We start from the raw sequence: 12,609 nt of genomic DNA on the forward strand, positions 1-12,609 counted from the left end.
CGTAGAACGTCCTCAGCATCATCTGACAGATGTTAAAGGACCTCAAGTCTCCTCAGGAAATAGAGACAGCTCTGACCCTTCTTATAACAGCCTCAGTGTTCTTTGACCAGTCCAGTTTATTGTCAATTCGTATCCCCAGGTATTTGTAATCCTCCACCATGTCCACACTGACCCCCTGGATTGAAACGGGGGTCACTGGTGCCTTAGCCCTCCTCAGGTCCACCACCAGCTCCTTACAAAAATCATAAAGAGGAGGGGTGCCAGAATGGATCCCTGCAGAACACCAGTGGTCACTGACCTCCATGCAGAATACGAACCATATACAACCACCCTTTGCCTTCTGTGGGTAAGTCAATTCTGGATCTACAAAGCAAAGTCTCCTTAGATCCCTTGCCTCAATACTCGCTGAATGAGCCTTGCATGATACGAATGAAGAACACAAAAGCATCCACTACAAACTGTCAAACTGGGGCAACACGGTAGAATAGCAGTTAGCACAATGCTTTACAACACCAGCAATTACCAATTGGTGTTCAATACCTGCCAGTGACTGTAAGGAATATGTATGTTTTCCCCTGTGACTGTGTAGATTTCCTCTGGGTGATTTGGTTTCTTCCCACATTCCAAAGATGTACAGCTTAGGTTTAAGCCAGCAAGTCTTGGGCATACTATGTTGGCACATAAAGCTAACCTTTAATCTTCTGTCTTTAAAACTGCTTAACAAATTTCCTTCCTTAGGTGCATTGCACAACAACTATTCTCAGAACAGCCAAACCTATTTTAAATCCTGGCAATTATACAATTTTCTAAGGTTATCTGTAGTTTTTTGATTTTTAGCTTTGGTATTAGAAGGGCACAGACCTTGAGATCAAAATTCTGAGAGTGCCAACAATTAGTTTTGAAGAGGAGCTTATCTTGTGACTCCTGAGAGTTTGGCTCTAGCAGAGAACAACTAGGAAGACAGCCACAAGTAATCACAAACAAGATAAAATCTGCAGATGCTGGAAATCCAAGCAACACACACAAATGCCGGAGGAACTCAGCAGCCAGGCAACATCTATGGAAAAGATAACTTTTTTCCCGTAGATGTTGCCTGGCCTGCAGGGTTCCTCCGGCATTTTATGTGTGTTGCACAAGTCAATACGGTGACAATCAGCATCTGAAATGGTATAACCTTACCTGCTATTTAGCTCGCAATATGTGACTATCTAAATAGATAAATATACACACATAGAATATGACAACACAAAATACTGTCTGCCAGGTTGCATATTAATTCAATTTACATCTGATTAACTTACTTAACTCTCCCAGAAACCATTCTTGTTAATTCAACATTGTAGCATCTAAGAACATTCTGTAATGCTGTATCTCATGCCTGTGATTTAGCCGGGAAAAACATGGTCAAGCACATAATTGCCATTTGGTGGATGCCTAAGTGGGAGAAGAGTACTGCTTTCTGCTACAAGATGATTGACCTAAATGGAATATCTGGAAATACTTCCCTCACATTCATGTAATCATAACAGTACAGTTCAGAGGGAACACATAGCCCAAAGTGTACCTAAATCTCTTAGGGACACTCTCCAAAGCTTCCATGTCCTTGTTAAAAACTGTTGCCTGAATGAATAGCAATCCAGTCCATCTCACTCATATCCCCATAGCAGTTCCTCCTTCAAGTGTTTCTAGGTTTCTTTTTTGCGAGATACTGTTAAATCAAGCAGTGAATTTTAATCCATGACCACTTTGAAATGTCGGAATGGAATAGGAAGTAGAATTGAAATGGGTGGTCACCGGGAAATCCTGCTTTCTCTGGCAGACGGAGCGTAGGTGCTCGGCGAAGTGGTCTCCCGATCTATGTCAAATCCCACCACCAAGCACATCCTTCCTTCTCCACCACTTCCCACTTTCCACAGGAATGCCTCCCTACACATTCTTGTCCATTCGTCCTTCCCCACTGATCTCCCTTCCTGGTACTTCTCCTTGCAAGTGGAACTAGTGCCACATCTGCCCCTACAGCTCTTTGCTCACTATCATTCAGAAGACCCCAAAGGGTCCTTCCAGGTGAGGCGACACTTCACCAGTGAGTCTGTTGGGGTCATCTACTGTATCGGGTGCTCCTGGCTTGGCCTCCTGTATATCACTGAAACCCGATGTAGTTTGGGAGACCGCTTCGCTGAGCCCCTATGCTCCATCTGCCAGAAAAAGTGGGATCTCCCAGTGGCCACCCATTTCAATTCTACTTCCCATTCCGACATGTCAGTCCATGGCCTCCTCTACTGCCGCGATGAGACCACACTCAGGTTGAAGGAGCAACACCTTATATTCCGTCTGGGTGGCCTCCAACCTGATGGCATGAACATTGATTTTTGAACTTCTGGTAATTGCTCACTCCCCTTCTTTCACCAGTCCCCATTCCCATTATCCTCTCTCACCTTATCTCCTTCCCTGCCCATCACCTCCCTCTGGTGTTCCTCTCCCTTCCCTTTCTTCCATGATCTTCTATCCTCTCCTGTCAGATTCCCCCATCTCCAGACCTGTACCTCTTTCACCAATTGATTTCCCAGTTCATTATTTCACCCCCCCCCCCAGTTTCACCTATCACCTACTACCTTGTACTTCTTCCTCTCCTCTTCCCACCATGGCAGTAAACAGCACACTATTATACAGAATTCCAGATAAGCTAATTGCATTTTTCTTCATATAAATACAAATGAATCACAGACTCTTTCATTACATTGTTTCCCATTACAATTGGATGTATAGCCACAAATTATAATTTTAGTCACTTTATAAGTATACACAAAATTTCAATCTCCTATACTGTTGCAGTATTGCTTGTAAGTGATAGTTGCAATGAGAAAATAAAACTAATCCTGTTACAATTATTATTTCATTAAAACTGCTACAAAATTTTGAAGTACAATTACTTCTAAAGTATTCAACTGAGTTACTGATTCAACATCCGACATAGGAGGACTTATGTAACAACCTGACCTGCCAGTAAGCATAACTTATCACCTACCAGTCTGAGTAACTTTGAAATAAGCAGAGTCCATTTTTTATGACCTGTACCCGTGACTTGCTTTCGGACTCAAACAGCTTGACTGAACAGTACATTTCCTGTGCACATCCTGAATAAAACTGTAAATAAAGCACACCAAAATATTTCAGACGTCATCTTATTTCCGCTTTACACACCAGATTCAAATGTATTGGGAAGAACTTGATGATTTCAAAAGACAACTATTGCATCAAAAAGATTTGACATGCACATTCCAAGGGAAGAGACATTTAACATGAGCACCTCATTGAACATTCATTCTGACATTTAAAATTGTCTGCAGCATAACTTTAGATTGATTTTTGACTGGTATTTAATGTTATGCTTTGTAACTCCAAAACATAAAAACTAATTGAAAGAAACACAAGGGAGACAGGATATAAGGGTGATTATGTAATTAGGGTAAATTTTCTGTCCCTGGGGTAGATTTTCAAGAGAAAAAAAATAGTTCTAACAAAAACAAGTACTGTAGTTTTAAAAGTTAGGTAATCGTAACTCTAGCAACACACATAAAAGTTGCTGGTGAACGCAGCAGGCCAGGCAGCATCCCTAGGAAGAGGTACAGTCAACGTTTCGGGCCGAGACCTTTCGTCAGGACTAACTGAAAGAAGAGCTAGTAAGAGATTTGAAAGTGGGAGGGGGAGGGGGAGATCCGAAATGATAGGAGAAGACAGGAGGGGGAGGGATGGAGCCAAGAGCTGGACAGTTAATAAGCAAAAGGGATATGAGAGGATCATGGGACAGGAGGCCTAGGGAGAAAGAAAAGGGGGAGAGGGGAAATCCAGAGGATGGGCAAGGGGTATAGTCAGAGGGACAGAGGGAATAAAAGGTGAGAGAGAAAAAGAATGTGTGTTTATAAATAAATAAATATCGGATGGGGTACGAGGGGGAGGTGGGGCATTAGCGGTAGTTTGAGAAGTCAACGTTCATGCCATCAGGTTGGAGGCTACCCAGACGGAATATAAGGTGTTGTTCCTCCAACCTGAGTGTGGCTTCATCTTGACAGTAGAGGAGGCTGTGGATAGACATATCAGAATAGACATATCACATGATAATAGACATTTCTGTATATTTAATTTACATTTACAAGCTAGCTATCCTCGAGTTAGCCAGTGTGAGGCTTTGCCAACTTTTTCTTTAACAAGTGAGGAGAACGTCATTACTATGGCACAACTGGTGGTGAGGTTGTCAAGATTCCCCCAACATCATCAGCAGACCAATCAAGAAACATCAGCTGTACCTTGAAAGGGAAAGAAAGAGAGAAAGAGAGAGAGAGAGAAAGAGACAGAGCGAGAAAGAGAGAGAGAGAGAGAAGGGGAGAGAGAGGGAGAGAGAGAGAGAGAGAGACACACACACACAAAAAAAAAGTGGGGACAGGAAAACTTAAGATCAACTCATATTACCAAGTGTGAACAGAGACTGAAGAGGTGACAGTGGAGCGTTAATCAGAGAAACAAAAGAGCTGCTATAAGAAAGGAGAGGCAAAACACGTCAAAGTTGCTGGTGAATGCAGCAGGCCAGGCAGCATCGCTAGGAAGAGGTACAGTCGACATTTCAGGCCGAGACCCTGTTATCAGAGAATACCCCACCAGAATCTCCAACAGGCCAGCAACAAGAACAGAATGACCTCCATCTCGCTGAGGTTTCACTGATGCACTAATGGAGACTGTAAGGAGGTGCTTTAAATTTCAAGTGTTGCTTTTTTCATTGTTGTTCAGGTTTCTGTGAATGCTTCATGAGTCTTACTGATTAGAAAAAGTGTGAAGAGGGTTGAATAAATGTGTTGTCAGTGTTAAAAAATATTCTCTCTTATGGACAGTTGAAAAATAATGATCTCTATAATCTGTTTGAAATTTGAATTGCTGCTTATTCCAGAGCTGGGGAAGGTTAGGCAGATGTTCTGTAAGCATTATTGTTTTTTTTTATCAAGACTAGACAATGCCTAGTTAAGCTGGGCTGCCTGTGTTCATGTTTCACGTGGATGTCTTTAACAAATTTCTCTAGTCGCCTGCCTTAAAAATTGTGATCTCTTAAGGAATTTTGATAGATAGTGCAGACTGTAAGAACCTAATTGTAAGTGTTTTAATTGTAAGTGTTGGTTTTTCTAGTTGGACAGATGTTTGTAAGAGTTAATGTTAAACTAAAACCATTGTTGGCCAATGTCAAAAGTATTTTGTCATTACCATCACAGCGCATATTTTGATGGGAAATAAAGATTTGTTTGGTAATACTGGTCTGAAATCGTTTGCTCAAGTCAAGTGCTTTGATGTCAAAATCAGTTCTGTCAAAAAGAGTTAAAATTTCAATAGTTTAATAAGTAAACAACTGTTTTGTTGTTTAGTCAAGGAAAATATTGACACGCTTAAGAAAATCTCAAAATTATATTCTGAATGTACTTAAAAATTAGTTAGAACATGTTTATTAAAGGGCATTATTTTATTTGCAAGATTGACTTTGAAATCTTTGTTTGCCATTTCATTTTAAATTAAATTCAGTACTTTCATGGTGTGATGGTAATGACACTAATCCATGAAAACTCTGCAAAGACGCCTTAAAGTATAAAAATTCTCTTAAAGGTTGATCAATGCCAGGATTTGGTTTTCATTCCAGAGCCTAAACTAAAGGTTATAACATAAAAAAAGTTTCAAGGAATTTTATTTTTCAGAATTTCAAGCAGTCAAAAGTGCCCCTAATTGAAGAATCACCCATAACTTGTGTATATTAAGTTTTACTTTAAGCAAGGTGCATATGTACCTCATGACATATGCAATTCATGTACTTTTACATATAACCCATAATTATTAAAAGAAAAACAAAAATGCATAATCAACAATATCATTCAAATATTGAATATTAAATAGATGACACTCCTTCCTGCTTAGCTACAACTCGATGTAGAATGCATCTCAACTGTGTACACAATATACTATATAATACAACTACTATATACAGACATCCACAGCATACTACATTTAAAATTGTCTCATTCAGGCCTGAAGTTTTAATTGCCGTGGAGGATTTTGTGGGATAATGTTTTTCTTGACGAGGGAGGTCTCTCTGCTTGGCAGGTGAGACTTGTGGCTGTGAAACAGTCTCGGGTTCTGGGGCCTCCTCCGTGGTGATTGTAGGAGCTGACTCTGAGACTGCAGGAAGTGGTTCTGACAGCTCTGGATACCTTTCTTCTTGTTTTCTCAGCTTTCATCTCTGAATCTACTTTGATACTTGCTTCTCTCACAATCCCTTTCAAGGTCTCGCTCACGATCCCCAACAGCTCTTTTTCTTTCTCGCATTACATCTCTTTTTCAAGCCTTTCTCTTTCTTGCTCACATTCTTTCTCTCTATTTCTTTTCTTTTCAACTATAGTCTTACAATTTATTGACTTTTTTCTTCCAGTTTTTTGAAAGTATCTCTGAAGTTGCTAATTTCTCAAAAAATTACGCCTCATTTATCCTTTTCCATTTCCATATCACTTATACCATCCTCTTATTTCTTTTCCTATTTCTTCTTTCTAGAATGTGCATCTTGATCTTGGGATGGGGCACTTAGATCACAGGAGTATTCTCTTAATAATCCTTCTATTGCTCCCTTTATGATCTGATCTCTCGTATTGGTTTCTTCATCCACAACATCATCTGACAAATTCTCTGTTTTCGTATCTCTGTTGACTCTTTTCTTTTTGGTTTTCCATTCATCCAGCTGGACTTTGGTCTTTGCATCTGCTTTTACAAGCAGCTTTTTGTCTCCCATTTGAAGCTCATGCAATAACCTTAACGCGCACTCCTCTGAGCAGCATGGTCCTTCCTTGGTCCAATACGCTTTCCAACCAGAGACACAGAAGTTGGCATCAATGCCTGTTTGACCTCTGTTGGGCAACAGTTCATGGTGTACAGCAGGGAGACAGCTGTGGCATCATCCAGTAACTTTCTTAATTTGCTTCCAGACGACCCTATTACATGGGATACAATGGTGGATCTATCTCCAATCAAGTTGTAGTTGTCTCAGTCAATCATGTCCCCATAATGCTGATCCTCCTGTTTTTTACCACATACATGCTGAAGGTGGCTTGTTGGTTGTCGTATTTCACTGAACTGATGGCCCTGAAGTTCACTGCATTGTCACAAAGACTTCAATACCTCATATGACCATTAACGTTGGGGAATATCCTGCCTACTACATCACCAGCCCCAAATATTGTCAAATATACACACTCTCAGTCACTTCATGCCACAGAAACCGGCATAAGCACCAGCCTGATGGGCCACAAGGCTCGGGACAGACTTTAGCATACACACTACTTATATGGCTTCCAGTCCTGGACACGGATACCACATCATGCAGCTGTGGTCAGCTATTCAGCTATGACAGCCACCACACCGTACAGCACTCACATCTAGGAACTGCAGTAACTAACTGGAGCTGGCAAGTACGCAATGCGTCCTTATGCTGGCCACCACTGGGTTACTCAATACCAAGGCTGTGGAGGAAAGCAGATCTAAATCCCACCTCAAAGTCAAACCTCATCCTTCTGTTTTACAAGCTACATAAAGGGTCAGCATGGATCTTTTGGCTTCCCACTGTCCCCAAACTACAACTTTGCCTTTGTGCATTTTTCACTTGTGATATCCAAGAACTACAACTTAAATGTGTAGCTATGAGAAAGGAACAAGTCAGTGATGGTGAACAAGCTGAAATTGAATTTCACATTCTACCCATTGGCTCATTTATTGACAATGTGGATAACAGATGATGTTAAACCTGATTCTGATTTCACAATTCTAGTCAACTTGAAGCCACTTTACCAATTAAAGTCTGACACAAGCCTTGTGACCCATCAGGCCAGTGCTTATGCCGGTTTCTGTGGCATGAAGCGACTGAGAGTACGAGACTCCTCCCCAGATAGGACGCCAGTCTATCGCGAGGTCAACCCCCAGCATTTTTGCTGGTACCCATTCTCAGCTGGGTAGACTGGAGCATTGTGTGGTTAAGTGCCTTGCTCAAGGACACACATGCTGCCTCGGCCGAGGCTTGAACCCATGACCTTCAGATCACTAGTCCAACGCCCTAGCCACTTGGCCATGCGCTACACAATTTTACCAAAAATGCATATAATTTATGAAGAACATGTTTTGGACTAGTTATTTTGTGACGGCTACACGAACCAACTAGACTTAGATGACCAATTAGAGAAGGAAGATACCCCTGGAAGGGACTATTGGCGAATGACCATCAGCATTTCATTTAATGGGGTCATCTACATTTTCTAGGCAAACGGAACAAGGCTGTTGAAATGGCTACATCCTTCTTCCTGTTCCTTCTCTTCAACTTCTCTCTCCTGTGCTTGAGTCAATAACTCGTGTGGTTCCCTCATCATGGTAAGGTTATGCAGTAAGCTACACCTGACTTTGAACCACAACCCACAATTTGTCATGCACTGAAAAAAATGCTTCAGAATAATCTGAACAGCAGAAGCTTTGGTTCACTGTGCCACTGGTCTGCTCTAGCATATTTTGCATGGCTTTCTGGCTTTCAAGCATACTTTTATCCACTTGTTCTTTGGATATATGAGCTAGCCTAATCCCCCAAGTTTTTACTTTTTCATTTGCTCTAATCGTTCCAAATCAGGTGTTTCTCCAGTAACTACCAGACACGACAAACTGCAAGACATATCTCCAGTTCTAGCTTAAAAGGAGACAGGTAGATAAATATTTATGGAACTCGGCAACTTGAAAGCCACACATAAAAAGCTGGAGGAACACAGCGGGTCAGACTGCATCTAAAGCGAGAAATAGACGGTCAATATTTCAGATCAAGACCCTTCCTGAAGACACACACTTCTTATGTGTTGCTCCAGATTCCAACAGCTAGTCTCTTTCGTCTCCAACTTGAAAGTCATTGCTGCTGCAGTCCTAAGTGGAGTTAATGGCTACCATCGGTGACAGATTTGAGTGAGGCTTAGAAGGCTGAGCTGTTGGGTGGGTCAGGGCTCCTCCTTCTGATCTCACCTTCATGATGTCTCCCCTCATCTGAGAGCCCTTTGCTCAGTTCCACGTTATGCTATTTCGAAAGGGGAATGTCTGAAATACAAACTTGTCTGGGAGGAATGGTTTGTGCAGAAGCTCTGAAGTCAGCAAGATTTCCTTCAGCTCTTGGTATACACTTCTTGTAGACTTGCAACTTGAAACAGCTACAGAAAGCAGGAGAATACTTGCCACAACAAGAAAAAAAGCTGGCAAGTAGTTGATGATCATCTTAAATTGTACTGGCTGTTTGGGACTTTACTGCTGCTGAATATATGTTCAATGCTGCACTCTTCAGTGAATATGCTGGAACACTGACCTCCAAACTAACAGTGTTGCAGTTAAGTTGGCTTTATATATTGATCATTGTCATGTTTGGCTAACTTTCAGTATCTCTGAAGCAAAATAGGGAAAAAAAAACTGGATAAACTTAGCAGCTCAGGCAGCATTTGTGGAAAGAGAAACACAACATTTCGGGACTGTGACCTTTGATCAGCATTGGGAAAAAGGTGCACGTTAGCTTTCAGTAGGAGAAAGCTATGTGCAGGAAAAGAATGTGCAGAATAAACAGGGATGTTTGCGAAAGGACGTCAAAATGATATAATGGCAGTAGTTACCAGCACAGCAATTTGATTTGTGTGATGAGATGTGAATGATAAAGATGTGGGACTTATACCAATAGGCTGCATGATATAAAAACAGAAAGTGGAAATTCTCGAAAAACTGAGCAGCTTGCAAAGCAGCTGTGAAATAGGAAACTGTTAATGTTTCATTAGAATGAGAGTAATAATTTTATATAGGTAGCGGCGAAATATGGACGAAACAAAGACAAATTATTTGTTACAGTGAATTCGTGTGATAGATGGGATAAGACTGAGCTACTACATTTGTGTAATTTGTTGCTGATATGGTTCTGGCGTATTGGGATATGCCTGTTATGTTAGCATATACAAGAGTATGTTATGTTAAGTCGGAGAGTTCAATATTGAATCCAGAAGCTTGTAATATAACCAGATGCAAGTTGAGTTGTTTCTCAAGCTTGCATCAGTTCTCATTGTAACAGGGTAGGAGGCAACAGAAAGGCAGTGGGATGGAGAATAAAAGTGGTAAGCAATTGGAACCTGAGGGTTATTCCAGTGGACTGAATACACAAAGCGATCACCCAACGTAGTTAATATTCACTATACATGTACAAAGATCCTTACCAAAATGGCTTTTGACATGATGCATGTCATTCAGTGCCAAGCCTTATTTTGTGCTTTAAGGACTCAAAAACAGCCAAGAACAAATTCCATCAAATTTGAATTTGCTTTTCTTTTATCCAAGTTGTGGTTCTTCTCTTATTACAGAAGCTGAACCCAATTTTCGAAAGTCCTTGATGTATTATGTCATAATTAGCTTGATTCAGCTCACATACATATATATTCTCCAGTCTAAAAGGGTGGGTTTTAATCAAATGACAGCGTGAAAAGCAAATACTGGGTGTAAAATATTTAACTAAACAACTCAAATGGCATGTTTGTATTTGGGTATGGCTCAGTTCCCCTTTGACGTCTCACTCAAAAACTGTTTGAGCCATCTTTGCATTTAGAGTAAAGCCAAACAGAAGGATTTAAACTGGAATGAGCTTTTACACAAATGACTTTAACAGATCTGACAGATTAGCACAAGACAGAGAAAGGTACTTCCTTTCTGAACAATCCTCTCCATGTGACAATGCACTCTCTCATAAAAACCTCTAAAAATAACTTCTGTAATTGTCATGACTCAAAACCTTGCTCACAATGTCCAGATTGTGAAAATCAATGTCACAAGCAAACCAATTGCCAAGAAATCTAAAATATTCAAAAATTGATAGAGAAATATGTATAAGAATCAGGGGCAGATTTAAGATCATTTCTCTATCAATTTATAATGTGTGACATATACTTTATACTTTATTGTCGCCAAACAATTGATACTAGAACGTATAATCATCACAGTGATATTTTATTCTGCGCTCCCCGCTCCCTGGATTACAAATATTAAATATTTAAAATATTAAAAATAGTAAAAATTAGTAAATATTAAAAATTTAAATTATAAATCATAAATAGAAAAGAGAAAAATGGAAAGCAACATTTGTTGTTTTGCAGCCACAGCTCAGGATCCTCTACCTCTTCGCTAATGGGAAGTACCAATAATACAATTACCCTTCCATTGCCACTGGTTTCTTTTATGTAGTCACATCAACAGTTTGGTGCAATAATAACATGCAAGAAATAACATGCTTTCTATTCAAGCCGATCTCAGCTGAAAACAATCTAAAGAAGCAAAGTCAAGCTTGGATTCAGTTTGAAAGTAAATCCACATACAGTACTTTAAATGAAGGTTTCCACTTACCTGGGCTCCGGGTTATATAGGGAATGGTGTGTCTAAGCAACACGAGGTAATTGCTGTTGTCTGCTTCCCTTTGTCGTTGACAAAGGCAAGCAAACTAAAAATCAGATTTATTGTTATGTATATAATAGTAAGTGAGCGATACAAACTAGGATGCCTGAATAACTCCCTGCTAATTTTAGAAATTCTTTATCTTTTACTTAGAAAAGAGCCAGGCAATAAACTAGTTCCCAGCATAAACTACAATGTAACAATAAACACACTAACATTAGTAATGCCTAAAATACAATTAAAATATAATAAATTTATCCATAATCAGTCCTCCAACAAAGAATAAAATTATAGTATTGTTTCTTCATACTGAAATTAAGCCGGTGGTGTAGTGGACTTGAAGGCGAATGGTCCCAGTTTCGAATCCGGCTGGGCCCCTTCCATCTATACTCGGTTGAGTGTTGAGCTAGCAACGTGGCCTCTTTAAAAAAAAACCAGACAAATGCTAAGGAAACTGAAAAAAAAAATGCCGCCCAATGCGTCACAAGGCGCAAAAAGGAACAACACTGAAATAAACAGTAGGGGCAACCAGAATAAGACACAGGCCTGAATTAATTGCTCCTTTTCAGGCAAAGCTACTCAATAGGAAGCAGCTGCTTCCATTTCCAGTTCTTGTTTCCTAATACATACGGATTTATAAGCTTGTCAGCAAAATCATTACCATCTCTGTGGTGTATTGATGTATGGCGTGGCTTTAAGAACTGGAGTGCCTCACATGGTATAACTGATACACTGTTGTGTCCAGACACTGGTGGTTTGTTGCAAGCTAATACCCTGGATAATGGATGTATTGGTTAGGTTCTACCTTGGCCTCTACATAGTAGCTTCAAGGAAATTCACAACACAAAAATATCCTTCAACTCGCTTGAAACTCCATACCCTTTCTATTTACACCACAACCACACTTTCTCAAATACTTGAAGATTTGGGAAGTAAATGTTCACTAGTAATATAAGTTCTTGAGGCAGAATGCAATAGGGATAACAGAATGGACAAAAGCTCCACTACAGAGCAGAAAGGCTGGAAGTTTGTGATCCAGTTAGGTGCTGATACAGAGACACGTGCCATATATTAGTGATCTTCTCATTCTCTTGGATC

At 40.2% G+C, this 12,609-nt stretch overlaps 1 protein-coding gene across 4 annotated transcripts in view; it reads right to left on the bottom strand.

Annotated features, from left to right (window-relative positions):
* LOC134351648 (FYVE, RhoGEF and PH domain-containing protein 4-like) overlaps positions 1–12,609 on the bottom strand; it is a 274,569-nt gene that overhangs the window by 186,899 nt on the left and 75,061 nt on the right. The window contains exon 1 of one of the 4 annotated variants that reach the window (XM_063058082.1): positions 3,026–3,150. The exons of 2 other annotated variants lie outside the window; for them this stretch is intronic. In XM_063058082.1, coding sequence (XP_062914152.1) covers positions 3,026–3,059 — 34 coding nt within the window. In that variant the 5' untranslated portion in view covers positions 3,060–3,150. Of the gene's footprint in view, positions 1–3,025; positions 3,151–12,609 lie in introns of those variants that run through there. One more of the 4 variants, XM_063058080.1, reaches the window with a different exon arrangement.

This window comes from Mobula hypostoma, chromosome 9 (assembly GCF_963921235.1).
Source record: "Mobula hypostoma chromosome 9, sMobHyp1.1, whole genome shotgun sequence".
Lineage (NCBI taxonomy): Eukaryota > Metazoa > Chordata > Chondrichthyes > Myliobatiformes > Myliobatidae > Mobula > Mobula hypostoma.